We start from the raw sequence: 24,277 nt of genomic DNA, 5'->3' as shown, positions 1-24,277 counted from the left end.
CTCGGCTGAGAACCCATCTGGTCCCGGACTTTTCTTTGTTGGAAGGCTTTTGATGCCTTCTTCTATTTCAGTACTTGAAATTGGTCTATTTAAATTGTTTATGTCCTCCTCGTTCAGTTTAGGCAATTCATATGTCTCTAGAAACCTGTTGATGTCTTCGAAATTTTCTATTTTGTTGGAGTATAGATTTTCAAAATAGCTTCTAATTATGTTTTGTATTTCAATCCTGTCTGTTGTGATATTTCCTTGTTCATTCCGAATTTTAGTGATTTGGGTTTTCTCTCGTCTTCTCTTTGTTAGTGTGGCTAAAGGTTTATCAATTTTGTTTATTTTTTCGAAGAACCAACTATTTATTTTGTCAATTTTTTGTATTGTTTCTTTTGTTTCAATTTCATTGATTTCAGCTCTGAGTTTAACTATTTCCTGTCTTCTACTACTTTTGGTGCTGTTCTGTTCTTCTTTTTCTAGGGCTTTGAGCTGTAGTGTTAGGTCGTTTATTTGTTGAGTTTTACTTCTTTTATTAAATGCGCTCCATGAAATAAATTTCCCTCTAAGTACTGCTTTCATAGTGTCCCAGAGATTTTGATATGATGTTTCTTTGTTCTCATTTACCTCTAAGAATTTTTTAATTTCCTTCCTAATATCTTCTGTTATCCATTCATCATATAATAGCATATTGTTTAATCTCCAGATGTTGGAATAGTTTCTGTGTTTTACTCTTTCATTTATTTCTAACTTCAATCCATTATGATCTGATAGAATACATGGTAGTGTCTCTATCTTCTTGTATTTGCTAACATTAGCTTTGTGGCATAATATATGGTCTATTTTAGAGAAGGATCCATGTGCTGCTGAGAAGAAAGTGTATTCGCTCTTGGTTGGATGGTATATTCTATAAATGTCCGTTAAGTCTACATTATTGATTGTGTTATTGAGATCTATGGTTTCTTTGTTCAATTTTTGTCTGGAAGATCTGTCCAGTGGTGAGAGAGGCGTGTTAAAATCACCTAGTATTATTGTGTTATGGTCTATTTGGTTTCTGAAATTGAGAAGGATTTGTTTGACATACATGGATGAGCCACTGTTTGGGGCATAGATGTTTATGATTATTATATCTTGCTGATTTATGCTTCCCTTAAGCAGTATGAAATGACCTTCTTTATCCCTTCTGACTAACTTTGGCTTGAAGTCCACATTATCGGAAATGGGGATGGATACTCCAGCTTTTTTGCTGAGTCCATGCGCATGGTATATTTTTCCCCATCCTTTCACCTTTAATCTATGGGTATCTTTTTCTATGAGGTGAGTCTCTTGCAGGCAACATATTGTTGGATCTTTCTTTTTAATCCAATCTGCCAGTCTATGTCTTTTGATTGATGAATTCAGGCCATTAACATTCAGGATTATTATAGAGATATGATTTGGTTTCCCGGTCATTTGGTTCATTTTTTAAATTTTATTTATTTATTTCTTTGACACAACTTGTTTCCTCCTTTATTTGACAATTCCTTTAGGATAATTCCTCCCTTTGCTGATTTGCTTCTTTGTTTTTCATCTCTTCCTCATGGAATATTTTGCTGAGAATGTTCTGTAATGCTGGCTTTCTTTTTGTAAATTCTTTTAGCTTTTGTTTATCATGGAAGGATTTTATTTCATCGTCAAATTTGAAGGTAAGTTTTGCTGGGTATAAGATTCTTGGTTGGCATCCATTTTCTTTCAGGGCTTGAAAAATGTTGTTCCAGGCCCTTCTAGCTTTTAGGGTCTGGATTGAAAAATCTGCTTATATCTGTATTGGTTTCCCCCTGAATGTAATTTGGTTCTTTTCTCTCACAGCCTTTAAAATTCTGTCTTTATTTTGTATGTTAGGTATTTTCATTATAATGTGCCTTGGTGTGGGTCTGTTGTAATTTTGTGTATTTGGAGTCCTATAAGCCTCTTGAACTTGATTTTCCATTTCATTCTTCAGATTTGGGAAATTTTCTGATATTATTTCATTGAATAAATTGTTCATTCCCTTGGCTTGTTTCTCTAGGCCTTCCTCAATCCCAATAATTCTTAAATTTGGCCTTTTCATGATATCCCATAGTTCTTGTAGATTCTGTTCATGATTTCTTACCATCTTCTCTGTTTGTTCAACTTTGTTTTCAAGGTTAAATATTTTGTCTTCAATGTCTGAGGTTCTGTCTTCCAGGTGTTCTATCCTATTGGATATGCTTTCTATGGAGTTCTTAATTTGGTTTATTGTTTCCTTCATGTCAAGGATTTCTGTTTGGTTTTTTTTCAATATCTCTAACTCTTTATTGAAATGATCTTTTGCTTCCTATATTTGCTCTTTTAATTGTCGATTGGTGCAATCATTCAATGCTTGCATTTGCTCTTTCATCTCATCGTTTGCTTCTCTGATCATTTTAATTATGTACATTCTGAACTCCTTTTCTGTCATTTCTTCTGCCATGCTGTCATTGGGTTTTATTGATGTAACATCTAGATTTGTTTGCAGCATTTTCTTTCCTTGTTTTCTCATATTGTTCAGGTATCAGTGGACCACTGAGATATTGCAGATTTCCTCTATTGACTTACAATGTCCCTGAAGATTTCTATATATATCCCCCCTTAGCCTTCAGTAGGCTGAAGTCTTGGAGGAAGTTGATAATGCGGTGCTCCACAAGGAAGCTGCCTCTCTAGGAGTGGTGGCCTTCAGGTGGGGTATAATCCCTGCTAGTGGGCAGAGGTGCCTCCACTTGTTGACCAATGGTCATCCAAAGGGGACCTAGGCTGCGGGCTGAGGCAAGGCCTGTTTGGGCCTGAGTCTCTGGTTTTACCGTCCTTGTGGGGAAACCTCACCCGGCAGGGAAGACTCACCCGGTGGGGAGGTCTCGCTGGTCAGTTCCCTCCTAGAGGTTCCCCTCAATTACAGCTACCACCTGGGCTGGGCTGCCTTCCTCTGCAAAGTTCCCAGGGGCCTGGCCCTACCTCCTGGGCCTGGAAGCCTCACCCTTTGCAGATGAATCTCCTTAGGCTGCCCCTCCTCAGAGAATCTGCCCACAGGCCTGGAACCTTCGCTCCGCCCTAAGCCTGCCTCTGTGGGGCTCTTGCACCAAGAAGCCTCCTAGATCCTGGGACCCTGCTCTGCACCTAATGGCCCCGTACAATCCCTCTGAGTCCCAGAGACCCGCCACACGCCTCTTCCTCCAGACAGCCGCCCAGTATTCCGGTGCGGTCACTAGGAGTCCAAGAAACTCACTGTGTGCCTCCTCCTCCCACCAACCACCCGTAGCCCTGGGCTATCAATCACTAGGAGTCGAAGTGACCCTCCCCGTTCCTCCTCCTTCTCCAGATAACCCCCCAGGTGTTCAGGAGCGGTCGCTCTGAGTGGCTCTGAATCCACGTGACCCGCTGCACGGGTCCTCCGGGCAACCGCCCGGAGCTCTGGTGCAGCCACTCAAGACCAAGCGACCCACCACGCTTCTCCTCCAGGCAGCCCCCCTGTGTTCAGGAGCGGTCGCTTTAAGTCCAAGCAACTCACCACTCGCATTCTCCTCTGAGCAGCCGCCTGGAGCGCTAATGCAGTCACTGCGAGTCCAAACGACCCGCTGCGCTCCTCCTCCTCCTCCTCCTACTCCTCCAGGCTGGCCCCGGTGTTCAGAAGTGGTCTGAGTCCAAACAGCTCGCCGCGCAGCCCCTCCTCTGGCAACTGCCTGTAGCTCTGGTGCAGTCACTCCGAATCCAAGCGGCCGCACTCCTCCTCCTCCTCCTCAGGGCAGGCCCCAGTGTTCTGAGTCCACACAGCTCTCCTCGCCACTCCTCCCCTGGGCAGCCGCCGGAGCCCCAGTGGTTGCCCGAGTCCCAGCGCTGTGCCGAGCGGCCTCCTTTACGACGCTCCCAGTTGTCCGAGTTCACTGCTCCAGCGGGGGAGGGGTGTTTCGCCGGCAGCTCTACTTCACAAAGTTCCCTGCGTTCTGGGACCACTGTGCCATCCGGGACGCCTTCCCAACGGGTGAGAGTCACCCGGCTGCTTTGAGTTGGTCCCAAGTGTCTCAATATCTCCTCTTTTGAATCCTGAGTCCTGGAGCAACATGAAATACAGCCACCCTCTAGGCCGCCATCTTGAAACCAGGTCCAATTCTTCACCTGATATGTTAAATTACTTCCAAAGTAATCCTGATTACATTTAATTTCAAGATTAAATTTTACTGTTGTTCAAATTTCCCAAGATTGATTAGATTTTCAGAGGCTTTTTCCATGAGAGAATTTATGTTGCCAATAGCTACATAATCAATAGGAAATAACCAATAGGAAAATTTTGTTTTGGACAATTGTTTACAATTTAGTATCGCTAGAGTAATATTAGCTAACATCTTCTGTCAGGAATATAGCACTGCTATGTGTTGTAGAAGCAGTATGAAATATGACTGTTGTAGTCAGCTAATACTGCATAACAAATTAATTCAAAATGTAGTTGCTTAGATATCTGTTATTTCATAGTTTTTGTGGACGAGAAATCCAAATACAGCTTCTCTGGGTGCCTCTGTGTCAAGGTCTCTCACAAGGCTGCAATGTTGCCAGACATGGCTATAGTCTCTTCTGAAGGCTTTATGGGCAGGTGGGATCTGCTTTTAACCTCACTCATGTGATTATTGATAGAGTTCAGTTCCTTATGGGTTGTCAGACTTGGGGTCTTAGTTCCTCTCCAGCTATTCACTGGAAGCCTTACTCATTTCCTTGCCACAATGGATCTCTACATGGAATGTGCTGTGGTTTGAATGTGATTGGTCCCTCAAAGGGCCATGTGATAGAAACTTGGTCCCCAGTGTGGCGATGTTGGAAGGAGTCTCGGGAGATCGAAAGAAGTTAATGTGGTTCTCAAGGGACCCTGGTTAGCCCTCATGAGAAGGTTGTTATAAAAGAGTTGCTCTCTGACTTCCTGTCCACCTAAAGGAGTTGCTCTCTGACTTCCTGTCCACCTAAAAGAGTTGCTCTCTGACTTCCTGTCTCACTGTGTGATTTCTCTTCCTCTCACACATTCCCTTCATGATGCCACAGGCTGGTGGCAGAAGGGCCCCACCCCAAGAAGACATTACTAATCATTCTAAAACATGCATGACCTTACATTATGAGTAATCAAATTTTGTGAAACAATTTGCAAGTCCTATAGCATTTAGGAGATGGATGAAATCAATGAAAGTTGAATTGTGAATATTTAAGAGACAGAAGGCAATCTGAATCAGTCAGGGTATAGGCTAAAATGTTAACAGTCCCCAAATTATACAGACTGTAAGAATATGACAGTTTGGGTGGTTTTTTTCCCCTCTCTCTCTTACTCATGTAACAGTGGAGAGGTGGGCAGGTCATTTAGGTACCACTGCTTCACAAAGTTATACAGAGTACCAGCTTCCTTCCGTCTTAGTTATCTGCCATTTTGTAGGATATCATGTTCTCTGTCAAAGTTGGTACACCAGGATTACATTTGCATTTCAGTCACAGAGAAGGGAGAAAGAGCAGAAGTGGAGTGCAAGAAATTTGTAAAGGGCTTAATCTGGAAGATGCATGTTTTATTTCCATTCATATTATACATCTAGAACCTAGTTATACGGCCACACCTCACTGTTGCCTGGAAACCTGCAAATTTAGTCTACTGAGAACCACATGCCCTGCTAAAACTTGTTTTGGTGAATAATGCAAAACATTTAGCAGTCTGTGTCATTCAGTCTAAGCAGACAACATGAACAGAGATAGGAGGGGACACTTACTGTAGTTTGTCCTAGTGTAACAGAAGGTGAGTTTTGACTGAGAGAGTAAGGCAGAAGAAAGTTGGTTCTGTATCTGGAAAGCTCAAAGTTGGATAGATGTAAATCCTTCTATCATGCTGAGCATCACCATAGCATGATTAAAATTGATCTTCAGGAAGATTAATCTAGCATAAAAGTTGTTTGCTATGACATAATTTTTATAAATATTATAATTCTGATCATTCTGTTTGAATGCCTTTTAGACATAGAATGGTAGATATACAATACAAATGCTATAATGCCCCTTCCCCACCATATACCCATACCACACATCACCAATAAAGAACTGAATATTTTTCTTCCACTCACCCAATGCATGACCTTAGAATATTTTTTCCATAGAGCATCCCAGTAATTCACTACAATTTAGCCATTATTCACACACAAGATAACCGTTTCCCATTTCTACTCCCTAAGAAGTCACCTTCCAAAATTAGATATACTTCTTAGGTCATCACGTGGTAGGCATGCATACAAGTATTGTTTCATCTGGTTTGCCTTCAGAACTTTGGTATTCTGCACATCACTCCATTATTATTTGTATGAATTTCTTTTTATTTATCCAACATTAGAAATAAAAGCAAGTTACCTGTTTTGTTAACATTCAGAATGATTTTTGCAGGTGGTATTTTGTTTTGTGTTTTGGGGTTCTGGGAATTGAACTCAGGGCCTTGTGCATAAGCCCTAATTCTCCTAGAAAGAATTTAAATATCGGTTTTGTTCACGGTGTTGATATTTTTACTCTTGTAGACATCGGTGAGATCAGAGCCAAGCCACATACAATTTGCCACGATAAAGACCGATGACCGAAGTGTTGCTGCTGAAAACACAGTAAGAATTCCAGATCAAATCCATGCCCAAATCACTGGTCATTTTGTAGAATATACTTACTCCCTCTTCTTGGGTGGGGTTGATAAATAAATTATGTTTGTCACTTATTAATCCAAAGTATGGCTCAGTCTCTCAGGCCTGAAAATTGTTTTTGCCTCTGCTGACCTGGTATCAAAGAAAATGAGACTAGCTTCCTGTTAAGTTGGTGGTGTTGCTCTGTTCATTCGTGTGGTACAAAAAAGGGAAGTAGTGATTTGTGTGACTTTTTTTTTCTAAGATTGGGTGAACAGATCTTAGGAAGTTGTAATTTTTCATTCCTTAATACTTAGATACATTCTCCCTTCTACATTTTGACATTCCAAAATCCAGATGCTTTGCATAATCAGTATACATATATTTAATGAAGAAATGCATCTTTATTTTCTCAAAGTAATTTTTATGTTGATGCTGACTTACTGTTGATAACATCTTAGAATCAGGGAAATTTTAAAAGTGTCACTCTTGATGAAACCAAATAAATAAACATGCTCTTTTCTCTCCCCAACACAAATATACCTTCCACTGAGAATTAGGTTAAGTATTAACTTGTGTCAGTAGAGGAATGCTAGTTTAGCCATGCTCACCTGCAAGTGATGGAAAGCAATGATATAAAAAGCCAGGCTATATAATTTGGTTGATATTTCACTATTTAATTTTTAAGAAACCTATTTTACTAGTGTTTTATATGAGAAAGAATACTGCAGAAGTTAAACCTGTGTTGTATTTTTTCTGAGATGTTTTGTTTTTAGGTAACAACTACTGAGATACTTTTTGCTCAGTTTTTATATTCCAGATACAGAGAATTTATAGTGGTTATTTTTGTAATTCTAGCAACTTGCAAAAAGACCAAATGAGGGACTGGAGGGGAAGACACACCTTTGGGCTGGTGAGGCGGTGGCCTCAGTCTTGGTTGAAGTATGCTTTCATTTGACTACAGAACATTAAAGCACAAAAAGTAAAAAAAAAAAAACAGGCTAGTTTATCCATAGAGGTATGGGGATCTGTAATCACAGTTGGTTCAAAAGCAGAGTGACCTCTTAGAATAGAAGACTCTTTAAACTCTGAATATGAAATAACTACAGTGAAGCGATATCAGACTTAAATTCCCACATTGCACAGGGTTCCAATGAGAGATGTAGAGTTTAAGAGGCTATTCTAGCCAGGTGTGGTAGTGCACACCTGTAATCCTAGCAATTCAGGAGGCTGAGACAGGAGAATTGCAAGTTTGAGGCCAGCCTCAGCAAATTAGCAAGACCCTGCCTAAAAATAAGCTCAGTGATTAAACACCCTTGGGCTCAAGCCCTGGCTCAAAAATAAATAAATAAATAAATAAATAAAAATAAATAAATAAAAAAGAGTTATTCCACAAAGATATTTTAGTATACTTCACAGGGCATATTAAAGATGTATAAAGCCAAGGACGCTTACCAAAATATACCTCACTAGATCCATTTTTTTGTTAAATCACATTATCATGCTAATTTAGCACATTGAAATTTGATTTATTGTTTTCCTAAATTAGGTTCAGTTGTTTGGATTTGCTTATTGGTGTTTTCAAGAACTACTAAATAATTTATTTCACAACCTTCTGATCTTTTTTAACAGATAAGTGCGGTGATTGGCAAGAAAATTTTGTGTATTTTTAATATAAATGATCCAGATAGCCCAATTGATCTGGAATTTCAGCAGCGCTATGGCAGTATTGTCTGCTATAGTTGGTATGTACAAAGAGCTCATTATAGAAAGAAATCCATGTGTTTTCCCATACTAATTATACGTACAAAGCTTTGTCTATAACATTCATTTCTCTCTATAGCATTTCTGAGTTACAATCTGTGATTTAGTATGTTAAACTACCTAGCATATGATCTGATATTTAGTTGGTCCTTGATAAATTATATTTTTTAAGGTGCTTGCTGATTTTCCATATTGCCAGTAATATGTGAGTCTCCTTTTTTAAAATTTGTTTTTCTTTACCTTATTATTGCCTTCGTTGCTGCAGGTTTGGTGATGGCTACATCATGATCGGTTTTTCACGTGGAGTTTTTGTGGCCATTTCTACTTTCGTTCAAGAAATTGGGCATGAGGTATTTCAGACTCGCAACCATAAAGATAATCTAACCAGTATCGCAATATCACAGACTCTTAACAAAGCTGCCACATGTGGAGATAATTGGTAAGTTACACCCTCCCATCACTAGAAAAGTTTATTTAAGGAGTACTCAAGAAAATTGACAAGACTTTGGTAACTGATACATGTCAGACATGCATACTTTCTTGGACTCTTAGAACATGTTTACAATTGCAAATTTCTAAAACACCTCACCCTCTGCTGCCTTGAATACTCAGGGAAAAAATATAAGAGGGAATATACTAGAAAGTCGATCTTAAAAATAATATAGGCAACCTCAGGTAACCCAAGTCAGCACACTGCACCTGTCTCTCAGGCTGTATACAGCTGGGAGACCTGGAGAGAATGATGGAGCAGCTATTTAAGGACTCTCAAAAGTAAATATTAGCAGGCAAATTAGAGAAGGCCAGAATTCAAAGTACCACTGAACCAGCAATGAGGCTTCTATTTCTCCTCCAGTCTCTTGACAGGCAGCCCAAATCCTAGAAGTAGGTACCAGAGCACAGAGAGCTGTAGAACAAGCCCTCTGGTTTCTTGTTCAAGTTGCAGAAAAGGAAACATCTTGTGGTCAGAGGTAGTTTGGGAAATCTCCTGATTTTTGAGTTTTCGTTCTTTTTTTTCCTCTCATGCTCTGGGCACCAAGCAGCCTCACCATGACAGTGGCAGCAAAAGCATTGTCACCAAGGACCCAAAGGCACCTAAAACTCGCATGGGGGGTAACCTTCTTCATCTGTTGGGGGACCCGTGGTCCCAAGAAGGTTGAACAAACCCTGTTGCTTATTTTTCTTTCTGCTCGCACATGCTGGTGCAGTTGTAGGAACTACAACAGAGTACAGGGTATCTGGGTCCCCAGAGTTCCAGAAGGACCACCAAGGGAACCCCCAAGGAACCAGACGATGAAGAGGGAGGAACTCAAGAAAGTTATCTGAAATAGATGTTTATGAACTCCTAGGTTTACCCCTCAGCTTATTCTAAACATTTACCAAAGACTTTGAGCATTGAACCCAAGTCCAATACTGACCACTGAGTGGGCCCTACAGGGACACATCTAGTACTACTGCACAAGCTTGCAAAATAGAGCTGACACTGAAACCATAGCCCACAGAATACTGCTTGAAAGCTGTGGCCTGGGGATTGGGGAGATAGCTCATTCGGTAGAGTGCTTGCCTTGTAAGCACAGGCCCTGGGTTCGATCCCCAGCACCAAAAAAAAAGAAGAAGAAGAAAGCTGTGGCCTGAACCCAAAGGGATTGATTGCCTGCTAAAACAAAGATATTGACCTTCTCCAGAGGAGTTAGATTGGACATAGACTCTCGGAACATAATATTCAAAACGTCCAAAAGATAACCCAAAATTACCTGGCTTCTGAAAAATCAGAAAAAGTTCAACTTACTTGGGAAAGGGCAGTCAGGAGACACCAATGCCAAGAAGGTACAGATGGCAGCTAAGACTGAAATACTCCAAAAGGGCTAATAATCTAAAAATGGAAAGATTGTCTAAGAAAAATAAATAGAACCTCTAAAGAAGAATCAAGGGGAAATTTTAGAACTTTAAAAAAAATGCAGTAAGTACAGTGGACTGAATAGCCAATGGAGATCAAGGTAAACAGTCAGTAAACTTAAAGATAGATCAACATAAAATGTCCAGTCTGAAAAAAAGGAAAGTGAAAAAAAATAGAGTGTTAGGGACTTGTGAGACAATACCGAAAAGTCTTACATTTGTGTTATCAGAATTCCAAAAATAATGACTGGAAACTTCTTTGTGGTAAAAAGCATAAACTAAATATTATAGAAGTTCAGCAGACACCCAAAAGAATAAAAGCAAAGAAATAAACCTTGACAAAGAAAAAAATCATGAAAGGGCCAGAAAACATTTTAAATGGCAGTGAGTTTCTCATCATAAGGCATGGAGGCCAGAAGGGTCACAGTGTTCTTAAACTGATGAAATAACAGTACTATGAAATTCTATGTCCAGTGAAATTATCTGTTTAGCAATGAAGATAAAAGCATTCTCAGAATAAGGAAAATGAAAAGAATTTTTACCAGGCAGCAGACTTCATCTAAAATATTTGCTGAAGGAAGTTCTTTAGAGAAAAGAGAATTGAAGACAGGAGGAAATTTGGGATGGTAAGAATGAAGGAAAAACCCAGCCCAGTAGTACAAACCTATAATCCCAGGAACTCAGGAGGCTGAGGCAAGAGGATTGCAAGTTTGAGACCAGCCTCAGCAACTTAGCAAGACTCTGTCTCAAAACAAACAAAACACAGAAGGAAGAACAGGCAAGGAATGTAATTTAGCGGTGGAGCACTTTCCCAACCTAGCATGTATGAGGTCCTGAAGTCTATCCCCAGCAACACACACACAAAGGAAGACCAAATATCTGGGTGAATATAATGGATATTTTTTTCTTTAACATAAATGTGACTTTAAAAGCAAAAGTTGTAAAGCTGTTTGATAGGGCCTTCAGTGCATGAAGATGCAGCACACAGGACAACTGTAATACAAAAAGGAGAGACTAAAAGGTTACATATGTAATAAGATCTCTACATTCCACTGGTAAATGGCAAATGATAAAATATTGGTTCTAAGAAGATTATGAAAAATTAAATATGTGCATTGTAATCTAGAGCAACCACTAAAAAAACTATTCAAAGATATTTATAAAAACGCAATAGATAAATTAAAATGGAATACTAAAAATCAAATATAAATGAAGAAAATAAAAGAACAGGGACAAAAGGCAGAGGAGACAAACAGAAATGTCATAGGCCTAAATTCAAACCTACCAAGAACTACATTAAATGTAAATGAAGTTATTAGGCTGTTAGAATGGATTATTTAGATGACCATATTATATGCTGCCTGTAAGAAACTTACTTCAAATATAATGATATAACCAAGAAAAAGTAAAAGGATGAAACAAATTAGAACATTCAAATGCTAATAAAAAAACTCCAGCAATATGAATATGTAACAGCAAATCCCACCATTGTGTATTACTATAATGCTCCAGTGCAAAAAAGAAACCCCAGCAAAAGAAAGATGGGGCTGGGGTGGAAGGAGGCAGCATGAAGGATCCTGGAGTCACGAACTATGTGTGTCCTGATTGTGGTTGTGAACCTCAGGGATCTCACGTTAGAAAACTAAATAGGACTAAACACTGGGTACCAATGGAGCTGGGGACATCTGATTAAGGTTTGTGGATTATATCAATGTCAGTACCCGATTGCCATATTATGCTGTAGTTTTTCCAAGATGTCACCACTGAGGGGAAGGGTATATGGAATCTCTTGGTATAACTTCTTACAACTGCATGTAGATCTATCATTATCTCAAAATAAAAAGATTAATTAAATTAAAAGAACAGGGGAGATATGTAAGGAGGAAACATTAGGAGGGAAGAGAACGAGGGAGACAAGGAGGGAAGAAACGTTACTCCTGTTGGGCTCCAGTGTTGGGCTGTACAACTTTCATTTTCATTGACCTGCTTATTCTCCCCAGTAAGCTTCGGAAGTAGTATTAGGCCCCCATTTGTATCAGAGCTTTCAATCTAGACCCTCTGATCCCAAAGCTACTGCTCTTTCTATTGTACCTCCCACTTTTTGTATGAGCCAATTCTGGGCAGGGGAGAAGGGTAACGTGTTATAAAGAGAACCTTTGTCATCTTACAATGATTAAACTGCTCAGAAGAATGTTCTTCTACTCGAACTTCATCAGAACCATTCGAACCGCCCTTTGCAATAGCTATAGATCAGAGAATCAGTAAGGTACAGTTCTCCTTCCTGTGCCCACAAACACTCAAATAAGCAAACAAACCTAACCAGAAGGAAATTTCAAAGATAAATGAAATATAGAAATTTCAATATTTTCTTACTTTTAACCCAGTAGATCATCCTGTATGTCCTATCTGGGAGACCCCTGATCCATTCTGCAGTTTATAAATTTTTGTGTGAACTAAAACAATTTTGCATGAAGCTCATATATATTTAAAATATTCTCTTTTTTTCAGTATTAAAATCCATGACTTGGCAGAATTAAAAGACATGTATGCTATAGTCAACCTGGATGATGAAAATAAAGGTATTTATTTTTCTAAAGTAGTTGACATTTTGTCATTTCAATTACAGAGAGTAATGTTGTTTGTTGTTGTGTGATATGCATTCATTGAAGGAGGAATAAAATTAACACCCTTCATTAGAGTTCCCTAAAATAGTCTCCTTATTTTAGTAATTATGTTAAATCATACTACTTGACTAACAGAATATTAGTACACTCTAAACCAGAGATTTATAGTGAATTGTACCCTTATCCTACTTGGAAAATGAATATATACTTTCCATTTGAGTCATATTGGATGAGTTTGCACTCATATCCTTATGCCCCTCTATGGCGAATTACCTAGTTTAAATAAAGACTACTAAAGAAAATATTTGAAGATTTTTTTTAAGCCTTTGCTAGCTTAAGTGAAAGTATGTACTTGCTTGCCTGCAACAGTATATTGTTTTTGATTGTTTATGTTGTGGACTTTTTCAGGGTTGGGTACCTTGTCCTGGACAGATGATGGCCAGTTACTGGCCTTGTCTACCCAAAGGGGCTCACTCCATGTTTTCCTGACCAAGCTTCCCATACTGGGGGCAGCCTGCAGCACGAGGATTGCGTATCTCACCTCCCTCCTTGAGGTCACCGTAGCCAACCTGGTTGAAGGAGTATGAAAATGGTGTTATTTTTATTTTATTTATTAATAAATCAAAACAATTTTAACAGTTGATTCTTCACTCTTGCATCTCTGTGTTACAGGAGACACCGATCACAGTCTCAGTTGATGTGGAGCCCAACTTTGTGGCAGTAGGTCTCTATCATCTGGCTGTGGGAATGAACAATCGAGCCTGGTTTTATGTTCTTGGAGAGAATGGCAAGTTGAAATCCATTTTCTGTATTGTTACCTAGCATATCATTTCTATATTATTTGGAAAGCACTGGAAGTTTCTCTTAAGACTAGGTCTTTCGCTCATTTTTATTCAAACATCTCTTTCTTAACTTGAGTGGCTTTATGAATCCCCCAAAAATTTTGTGTAATTTTTAGAAAGATTTTATTCTCTCCCTTTGAAGTGAGCATAGCATGGTAGAGGGATACATTGGTTCTGGGTTCTGGGTTCCATTTCCCCTTCTGCTTCAGCAAGCTGGGAGAATTGTAGCCTACTTACTCTACCCGAGAGCCTTGGTTTTCTCATCTGGAAAATGAGGCTGCTCCTGCACGCAAGGGATTGTGAGGCAGACTAAATGAAATCTCACTTTGCACGGTGGCTTTGTTAGGCACACCTAAGCCTGGTAGGTGCTCAATAAACCAAGGCTTCCTCTCCCCCTTTATTCTTTGAATAATGTTTAATATCATGTGAAGAAAAGCTTTCCTCCCTCTTTCTCTCCATCCTTTTCCCCACTTGTAGATCAGAAAACCTTCAGAAATAGGAAAAAACCTGTTAAATAGAAAACCCCATTAAGCTTCTTGTTATTTAAGGTTTAATTCACTTATTTTCTATTGTGTCATATGAACCATTGTGGAATTCCTGAAGGCAAATTTATTTGGCTACTATGATTTTCTTTAGAATAGCTAAAATAAGATTTAAGTTCAGAAGATTTTTACACATTTAAAAATTACTTGCAAATACTTATATGAGGTAATTTTGCCTAATTTTAAAGCGTTTAATTTTTTTACATTGCCACAGGTGTAAAGAAATTAAAAGACGTAGAATATCTTGGAACAGTAGCTAGCATTTGTCTTCACTCTGACTATGCTGCTGCACTTTTTGAAGGCAAAGTCCAGTTACATTTGGTAAGTATAATTCTGATGTCTTGGAAATCTGCCAATCTAAGTAGTGATAATGGTCAGGTGGCAAGTGTGTACAGAGCCAGGTGTGGGTAAAGGTGTACAAAACTCTTCCCCTTCTGTGTGAGATGTTCAAGTGACATTTTAGCCCTGTTCTCTAGAACCTTGATAAATATCAGCAGTGCTCCCACCACATTGCCCATAGTAAAAACCATGCAGTTGATAAATTGCATCTAGAAGGAACTACAAATAAACCATAAACTTCTGGACTCTCTGCAATGCATTGACTCTTAGATTTGTGCATGTTACATATGAGGGTATGTCCATTGACGTACCCTCAAAACTATATTGACAGACCCTCAAAACTATGTCCATTGACTCATTCAACAGATACTGGCACCTGTAATGATAGGACTTCTAAATCGGGGCATCTGCCACATAAATAAATAAATAAATAAATAAATAAATAAATAAATAAATAAATAAATAAATAGATAGATAGATAGATAGATAGATAGATAGATAGATAGATAGATAGATAGATAGATAGATAGATAGATAGATTTATCATTTTGAAAAAAAATTTTTTTTTGTACTGGGGATTTAACCCAGGCGCGCTTAACCACTGAACCACATCCCCAGTCCTTTTTAAAATCTATTTTGTTTAAAAAAAAAAAATAGAAAAGAAAATATATTTTGTTTAGAGACAGGGTCTCACTGAGTTGTACAGGGCCTCACTAAGTTGCTGAGGCTGGCTTTGGACTCGAGAGCCTCCTGCCTCAGCCTCCCCAGCTGCTAGGATTATAGGTGTGCACCACCATGCCCAGCTCACATACATATCTTGACTCTTCACATCTGAGGAGCCAAAGAAATTAGTGGGAACATCTACTGCTACCCTGCAGACCAGCTGTGGTTTCTGAGTAAGCAGGCCTAAGGTAGTCTTGAGATTCCAAATGTGTAGTTGAACTTGAGAAAAAGGACACTTTTCCCTGGATGTACACTACATTTATGCAAACAAATCTTTACATTTTAGATAGAAAGTGAAATCTTGAATGCTCAAGAAGAACGTGAGACTCGACTCTTCCCGGCAGTGGATGATAAATGCCGTATTTTATGTCATGCCTTAACTGGTGATTTCCTCATCTATGGGACAGATGTATGTATTATCTTTTTTTTTTTTTTTTTTTTTTTTTCTCTCTCTCTCTCTTTTTTTTATTGTAAACAAATGGGATAAATGTTGTTTCTCTGTTTGTACATGGAGTAAAGGCATACCATTTGTGTAATCATAAATTTACATAGGGTAATGTTGTTTGATTCATTCTGTATTGTCTTCTTTAATAGAGCATAAAGGACTTCTAATTTTTACTTTGTGACTTCGACTTTTTCCTACTAGTTTTTTTTCTATATTGAATTCAATATGAGGAACAAAGTTATCCATGATTAATCATATACACTTACGTAGAACATAGATGGCATGATCTGCTAGTATAAATGTTTTGTAATTTTTAAGCAATTTCAATGGCATAGTGAAAGGGTAGACTCTGGACAGTGCCATGCATCACTGAAAGCAGGTGAGAAACTGCTTCATGACAACTTCCCACAAGACAGAGGTGAATGAGAATTGACTTGGGACAGCTCTTCTCCAGACTGCCTGCTCGGTCATGTCCCTGCCAAGATGTGGGTGAGACTAGGTTTGAGCCTCACCTCTGTGCCTGGGTGCATACTGCAACGTAGCCATGGTGTGATGATGGAGCTCTTCCTCATGAAGCCACCTGGGCCTGGACTTCTCTTTACAAAAAGATTTTAAACTACAAATTCAATGGTTTTAATAGGTAGCAAACTATCCAGGTTATCTGTTTTCTTCATTGGTGAGCTTGAATAGTTTGTGTCTTTGAAGGAATTTGTCCATGTAAGCTATGGAATGTTTAGGCATAAAATTATTCATAATACTCCTTATTTTTCTTTTAATATTTATAGAGTCTGTAGCAATATCACCCATCTCATTTCTGATATTATAGTCTGTGTCTTTTCACCCTGTTTGATCTACCTAAAGGTTTATCAATTGTGTTGATCTTTTCAAATAAGCATCTTTATATTTCATTGGTTTTTCTCTGTTGTTTTCCTGTTTCCTATTTCATTCCTCATTCTGCTTCATTCTTTATCCTGCTGATTCTGGTATTAATCTGTTCTTTTCTTAGTTGTTAGGGGAGAAGTTGATTTCATGTACTTGAGACCATTCTTTTCTAACCTCGTCCTTCTGTGCTAGGAAATTTCCTCTATGTCCTGCTTTAGCAGCATCCCCCAAATTTTGGTATATTGTGTTTTTTTGTTTTTATTCAGTTCAAAATACCTTATAATTTCCCTTTTGATTTATTCTTTCATTCATGGATTTTCTTATACAGTGTTGGTAAATTTGCAAACAGTTGAGATTTTCTAGATATCTTTCTGCTACTGATTTCTGATTTCATTCTATTATCGTTAGGGAACATAATTTGTATGACAAATTCTTTTGAATTTGTGAGACTTACTTTATGATGCAGAAAGTGATCTATTTGGTAAATATTCCTTTTGTACCTGGAAGGAAAAAGTATGCTATTCTAGAGATCAAGTTGGTTGATAATATTCAAAACTTCTGTATTCTTTCTGATTTTATATTTTCTTATTTAATTGATCGAGAACAATTGTGAATTTCCCTCTCTTGTCTCTTTGTCCCTGCTGTTCTCTAAGTGTTTTATGTATATTGAAGCTCTATTGTTAGGTACCTAATCATTCAGGATTTTTATATTTTCTCAACAAATTAGCCACTTTAGAATTTTGAAATGACCTTTTTAAATCTCTGGTAATAGTTTTGCTCTAAAATCTATTTTTCCTGATATTAACACAGACATTTCTGCCTTATGGAATGTTAATCCTGCTAGGTATTTTTACATTTTTTTCTACTTTTAACTTATTTGTATCTTTACAATAATGAAAACTTTTCTCTTATAAGTAGCATATAATTGGATCTCACAATCAGACAATCTCTCTGCCTTTTAATTGGGGAATTTAGATTTTCAAGTATAATGGGCTTACCTCTCTGCTTAGTTTTGAGTCTGTCATCTTGCCATTTTCTACCTGTCCTATCTGTTCTTTATTGCTGTTTTTCTCCTCCTTCACCTTCTTTTGGACTGTGTATTTTTATCATTGTATCTCATTTGTTGACTTATTAATTATAACCTTTGTTATTTTGTTAATTCCTGTCTGCATTCAAGTGATGACACACCATGTAATGCATTTGAACCCAGAATAGCATATGCCCATTTCTCCCCTCCAACCTCCGTCCCAATGTCACGCATCTTACTTTTACCGTTGTTATAAACCCCTTCGTATGTTGTTATTGGTTTCGTTTAAACAATCAGCTATCCTTTAAAGAGATTTAAGGAAGAAATATCTTAAATACTTGTTCCCGTAGTTGACATCTTTGGTGTTCTTCATTCCACTGTGGACCCATGTTTCCACCTGGTATCTTTTCTTTCTGCCTGAAGGTTTTCCTTTATCATTATTCACCATACTGGTTTCCTGTCAATGAATTCTTTTAGCTTTTGGTCTGAAAATGTCTTTATTTCGCCTTTCTTTTTTTTAAGATATTTTCACTAGGTACAGAATTCTAGGCTGACCACTTCTTTCTTTCAGTTCTTTTTCTGCCCCTCTATCTTCTCACTTGCATTATTTCCAACAAGAAACCTGTCATCTTTATCTCGTTCCTCTGTGTGCACTGTTTTTTCCTCTGCTTTTAATATTTTATCTTTATATCTGGTTTTGAGCAATTTGATTGTCATGTGTCTTGATATCGTTTTCTTCATTTTTCCTGTGCTTGAAATTGTGGAGCTTCTTGAATCTGAGAGTTTATAATTTTAATAAAAATTAGAACTTTTTCAGCTATAATTTCTTTAAATCTGTGCTACCACTCTAATTGCAGGGATTCTAATTACATGTATATCACACTGCTTAAAATGTCCCAAAGATAATACTCTTTAAATTTTTAAATTCTCTTTCTTCTTTTTCATTTGCAATAGTTTCTACTGCTGTATTTTCAAAATCACTAACCTCTGTTTTATCATGTCTGATCTGCCATTAATGCTATCTAATTTTTAAAAAATTTTAGACATGGTAATTTTTATCCATAAAAGATCTATTTGGGTCTTTAAAATGTCTTCCAAGTCTCAAATTAACTTTTTTAAAAAAAATTTTTTTAGTTGTTAATGGACTTTTATTTTATTTGTTTGTATGCAGCGCTGAGAATCAAATCCAATGCCACACACATGCTAGGCAAGTGCTCTACCACCGAGCTGCAACCCCAGCCCTCCAATTAACTTTTTAAACACATGATGTACAGTTATAATAATATCTAATGAACTTATCTTCTGATCCTAATATCTAGATCCATTCTAGGTCAGTTCTGATTGATTATTCTCAGTATGGGTCATATTTTCCTGTATGCCTGGTAATTTTACCCTTCACATTCGGGATATATTTGTATTTCCAAAATATTGTTGAACTTTGATCTGAAATACAGTTAATTTTCTTGTGTCTTGCTTTTATCATTTGTTCTTGGCAGATATGAAAGAGTGCTCAGATATAATCAATTATTTCCCCCTCCTGCAGCATGGCTTTCCTGAGTACTCTACCCAAGACCCTGTGGGATTTAAGTTTTTAGAATGTGGCTGTTGGGAATAGTTTTCTGTGAGGCCAGTCACTGTCCACTCTGTTCCTTTTGGATGGTTCTTTCCTGGTCTCAGTAATTTTCTCATATGCGTGCACTGGTCAGTACCACCTGAGTCAAGGTGGACCCTCTGTAGATCTCCAAGTTCTCTCTCTCTGCAGCTTTATCCTCTCTGGGACTCTACCCTGTCAACTCCAGCCACCTTCTCCCTCTGCTCTCAGCTCCATCTCCACAGCTTGGAATCTGCTCTACCTGCAGCCCCAACCCCCTTGTTATGGCTTGAAGTCTCCCTGAAAGCAACAAGCTGGGGCTGTCCTATAACTCCCTTGCTGACCGTCTCTCAGAGATCAGGTCCTTTGATACCTAATTTCAGCATCTTGAGAATGGTTGTCTCCTGCACTTTGTTTATTAAAAAATAAAATAAAATAAAAAAATACAAGTGGTTATTTTGGATAGAAAAGGAAACCCAGTGTTTTTCTCCATCTTGGCCTAAATGAAGTCCAAGACGTTATCATATGTTTTTGTTTCAATTAAACTTTTTTTTAATTTGAGATCCTTACAAAATTACATGCAGTTGTAAGAAATAAGAGAGAGATCCATGTACCCTTCACCTAGGTTCCGCAGTGTACAATTATAGTCCAGCATCACAACCAAGATATTGACATCCATACAGTCAACACAGAAAATGTCATCACCACAAGGACCCCTCCTGTTACTGCTTTATAGCCACACTCACTTCCCTCCCAACCCCACCCATCCTTAACCCCTGGTAACAAGTAATCCATTCTTCATTTCTATAATTTTACCATTTCCATAGAAATCATACACTATGCAGCCTTTTCAGATTGGCTCTTTAGCACACCATGTACTTCCAGGAGGTTCAGCCAGGTGGCAGGTATCAACCATTTGCCCTTTTTATTGCCAAGTAGCGTTCCCTGGTATGGCTACACCAGTGTATTCCACCTCTCACCCACTGAAGAGCTTCTGGCTTGACTTCTAAGTGAGGTTTCTTTTTCAGGTGATGAAATGTTTTAAGTTGATTAAAGTATTGCACAACTCTGTAAATATGCCAAAAGTCGTAGCCTTTGAGAGGGTGAATTGCCCAGTATGTGAATTATATTTCCATAAAGCTACTGAAGAAAAAATAAAAGTGCAAGCACCTTCAAAACAGGAGCAAGAATCAGTTGAGCACATCCATGTATATTTCCAGTTCCTCTGTTCCGTTCCATTGACCTGTGTGGCATCCCTCCATCTATGCAACACAGTCTGAATTATCCTAACTGTATGTTTTTTAAAAATCCTTGAAATTGGGCAGACTAATTCCCACTTTATTCTTTATTTTCAAACTTGGTTTAGCTCTTCTAATTGCTTTGCCATTCCATTATAAATTTTAGAATAATTTTGTATCTACAAAGAAATCATATTGAGATTTTTATTGGGATGATGTTAAACCTGTATATCAGGTGGGAAAATTAACATTTCTACCATGACGAGTCTTCTAATGCATTATGAGCATAGTGTACCTCACTGTTTATTCAGATCTTTGGTTTCTTTCTTTAGTGTTTTCAGCATGAAAGTCCCATGCATGTTTTGTTAAATTTACACCCAGACATACAATTTTTGAGAAATTATAAATGTAGATTAGCCCTTATTCAAAATTTTTGAGACCAGAAAGAAATGCTTCAGGTTTGGTTTGGTTTGGTTTGGTTTGTTTCAGATTTGGGGATATTTACATAGATATCACTAGTTGAGCACTCCAACATTTGAAAACTTCTGAGTGTCATGTTGGCAAAAACACAAAAAGTTTCAGATTTCAGATTTTCAGGTTAGGGATGTTCAACCTGTATTGTTTTGAGATGTTCAAGTTCATTGCTAATATATAGAAAAACAATTGATTGTATCAGGTGAAATTTTTGTTTTGTTTTTATCTTAAAACTGATTTTCTAATTTATTAATTAAGAGAAAAAAATTTGAAAAAACATAATTTGAAAGTTTCTCTTAAGGAATAAGGGGATTTCAGCAAGTAAGAAATCCTTTGAATCAATTATTTCACATCATTAAAAGCATATGAATTAAAAGAATATTGAATCACTTGTACATTCTCATTTCATTTATTTTCCTGAGTCTGTACACTTCACATATACTAAATATCCTCAGGTTCCTCCTTCATCAGAAATAATGACGCTGTAAAAATTAGAAGTATGTTTAACTTGAACACAGAAGTCAATATTTCCTTGACCACCTCTTATATTTTCATAACTGGATTTTTTTTTAGACTGGCATCATTCAATATTTCTATATTGAAGACTGGCAATTTGTTAATGATTATCGACATCCTGTTGGTGTGAAAAAGATTTTTCCTGACCCAAATGGGACCAGATTAGTTTTCATCGATGAAAAAAGTGACGGATTTGTTTACTGCCCAGTAAGTCTGGAAAAATTTTAAATGCTAGTTTTTAAAAATATAAGAAAAAAAAGTGTTTTTAAAGAATACCTCACATAAAATTTTCTCTCTTACACGGTATCAAAGATTGTCGTACTTGCTATCACCTATCATGTTGTTATATTTTGTGGAAATTTTAGCCTTATTACTGCACAATGTAATCATCACAGCACACCTTCCTGCACATGAGTTTTCTCCCCAGATGCACAGGAAATCTCAGAGGGCAGAGGCTATACCCTGCCCTTTCTGCCCACCTTAGTTGATTAAAAAGTTGTTTTATATTAAAATGATCATTAAAAAACAGATAGAGGCTGGGCACAGTGGCGCACACCTGTAATCCCAGCTCAGGAGGCTGAGGCAGGAGGATCAGGAGTTCAAAGCCAACCTCAGCAATTTAGTGAGACCCTAAGCAACTCAGTGAGACCCTGACTCTAAATAAAATACAAAAAGGGCTGGGGATGTGGCTCAGTGGTTAAGCACCCCTGAGTTCAATCCCTGGTACCAAAAAACAAAAACAAAAACAAAAAAACAAAAAAACGCATGGACCTATCTAAAAAGTCAGTTACTCCTATTTTTGGACATCCTTAACTTTTATGAAAATAGATTTAGAAAGAGGAAGTGTGCTTTGTTATCATTACTTGGGTTTCTTATTTACTATTTTTAAAATTTTTTTCTAGATGTTGATAGACCTTAATTTTATTCATTTATTTATGTGACTTTTTTTATATATTTATTTATTATTTTTAATTTTTTTATATTATTTATTTTTTTATTGCAAACAAATGGGATGCATGTTGTTTCTGTTTGTACATGGAGTAACAGCATACCATTGCATATTCATACATTTACATAGAGTAATGATGTTTGATTCATTCTATTATTTTTTTTCCTTCCCCACACCCCTCCCACCTCTCTTTTCCCTCTATGTGACTTTTGATGTCCCCTTAATGGTTTCTTGTGCCTAGGTCCCAGCTTGCAGGCCTGCAGCTGCTCCTGAACTGCCTTATGGCCCCTCCCCGGGGTGTCGGTGTTCTCCTTAGTGTCTGCCCAGGGAAGCGGCTTTCCCTCACTTGCCTTGATATGAAGATTTCATTCCTCCTTCCTCCCCCTTCCTTTCTTCCTTTCCTCTCCTCCTTTCCATCCTCCTCTTCTTTCTTTTCTTTTTCTTTCTTCAAAAAATATAACGAGATGCCTGGATTATTTAGGCCAGATTCCCATTGTGTACTTCCCACTTAACCCATCCTCTCTGCACCACATATCAGAGGAGGAAGAACGGCATAAATGTGAAGATGACGTTGTATTCCTCCACTTGTGTGGCACAGGTTCCCCTGGTAACAGGGTGCCAATCCTAGCTGCCACCCCGCCTTCCTGCCCCCATGGGTTTGCCTGCTGCTTCGACCGGGCATGCACTTGTGGAGGGTGCTGTTGGGTGCCTATCAGGAGGTCGGGTTAGTGTCTGGCCATGACTTCTGGGAAAGGGTGCAGAGTGAGGCCAGCCCTAAACACGTGGATGCCATTGATCATTCTCCTTTCACAATTCTCTTTTCCTTGATTATTTCTGTGAAAGAGCTGGGTGATTGGATTCCCAGTTTCCCTATCTTTCTAAATGAAGATATGTAGGGTTGTTGGATGAAAATTAAATGGGGTGATGTGTGTAGGTTTTTGTACATAACAGGTGCTCAACAAATGGCTACACGTAAAAAAAAAAGTTCTGAATCCTCTGCTTGCTGTGCTCATCCATACAAACTGAGCCTTAGTGTAACCTAGAGGTGAGAAGCATGGACTGGAACAGGCTGGGGTTTAAATCCTGTCTCTCCAACTAATTAGTTGTGTGACTTTGGGCTGATTTTTCTGTGCCTGAGTTTTCTCATCTGAAAAGTGGGGCTAATTAAAGTACCTGTCTTGGAGAGAATAAGGTTACAATTAAATGAGGTTACACATATAGGAATATACTTTTGTGTAAGTAATACAGTGCCTTTAAGTAGTGCTGTCAAATTGGAATTTAATGTGAACCACATAGAAAATGTTTAATTTTCTACCAGCCACATTTTTTAAAAAAAGATAAAAAGAAAGGGATTTTTTTTTTTTTTTTTTTTTTTTTTTTTGCAAAGCAGGGGATCAAAACATGAAGTTAGGGGCTGGGGTTGTAGCTCAGTGGCAGAGTACTTGACTAACATGTGTGAAACGCTGTGTTCAATCCTCAGCACCACATATAAATAAATAAAATAAAGGTTAAAAAAACATGAAATTCATTTTCATGTATTTAATATGGCCCAATATTATCACTTCAATATGTAACTAAACATAAAAATTATTAATGAAATGCTTTACAATTGCTTTTTTTCTTTAAGATCTAGTGTGTGTTGATTGGATTAGGTACATTTCAGTGCTCAATACCTTTATATGGATATGTTACCTGGGCCCAGGCCAGAGGCAACTCGAGTTCTGACTAACTGGTCTTAGTTTCCTGCCCACATCAGAGATAGGAGAAAACTGTATAAAAAGGAAAAATGAATTAAT

At 37.9% G+C, this 24,277-nt stretch overlaps 1 protein-coding gene across 4 annotated transcripts in view; it reads left to right on the top strand.

Moving 5' to 3' along the window:
- Positions 1–24,277, top strand: part of WDR19 (WD repeat domain 19) — a 108,150-nt gene that overhangs the window by 23,551 nt on the left and 60,322 nt on the right. For all 4 annotated transcript variants that reach the window (XM_079152784.1, XM_079152785.1, XM_079152783.1 and 1 more), the window contains exons 7-15: positions 6,540–6,620; positions 8,265–8,377; positions 8,662–8,835; positions 12,798–12,868; positions 13,322–13,494; positions 13,586–13,700; positions 14,512–14,618; positions 15,646–15,768; positions 21,590–21,739. In XM_079152784.1, coding sequence (XP_079008910.1) covers positions 6,540–6,620; positions 8,265–8,377; positions 8,662–8,835; positions 12,798–12,868; positions 13,322–13,494; positions 13,586–13,700; positions 14,512–14,618; positions 15,646–15,768; positions 21,590–21,739 — 1,107 coding nt within the window. The remainder of the gene's footprint in view (positions 1–6,539; positions 6,621–8,264; positions 8,378–8,661; positions 8,836–12,797; positions 12,869–13,321; positions 13,495–13,585; positions 13,701–14,511; positions 14,619–15,645; positions 15,769–21,589; positions 21,740–24,277) is intronic.

This window comes from Sciurus vulgaris (assembly GCF_902686455.1).
Source record: "Sciurus vulgaris genome assembly, chromosome: 9".
NCBI classification, from domain to species: domain Eukaryota; kingdom Metazoa; phylum Chordata; class Mammalia; order Rodentia; family Sciuridae; genus Sciurus; species Sciurus vulgaris.
Note: the sequence above shows the minus strand (reverse complement) of the source record. Positions and strands in the feature narration are given on the sequence as shown.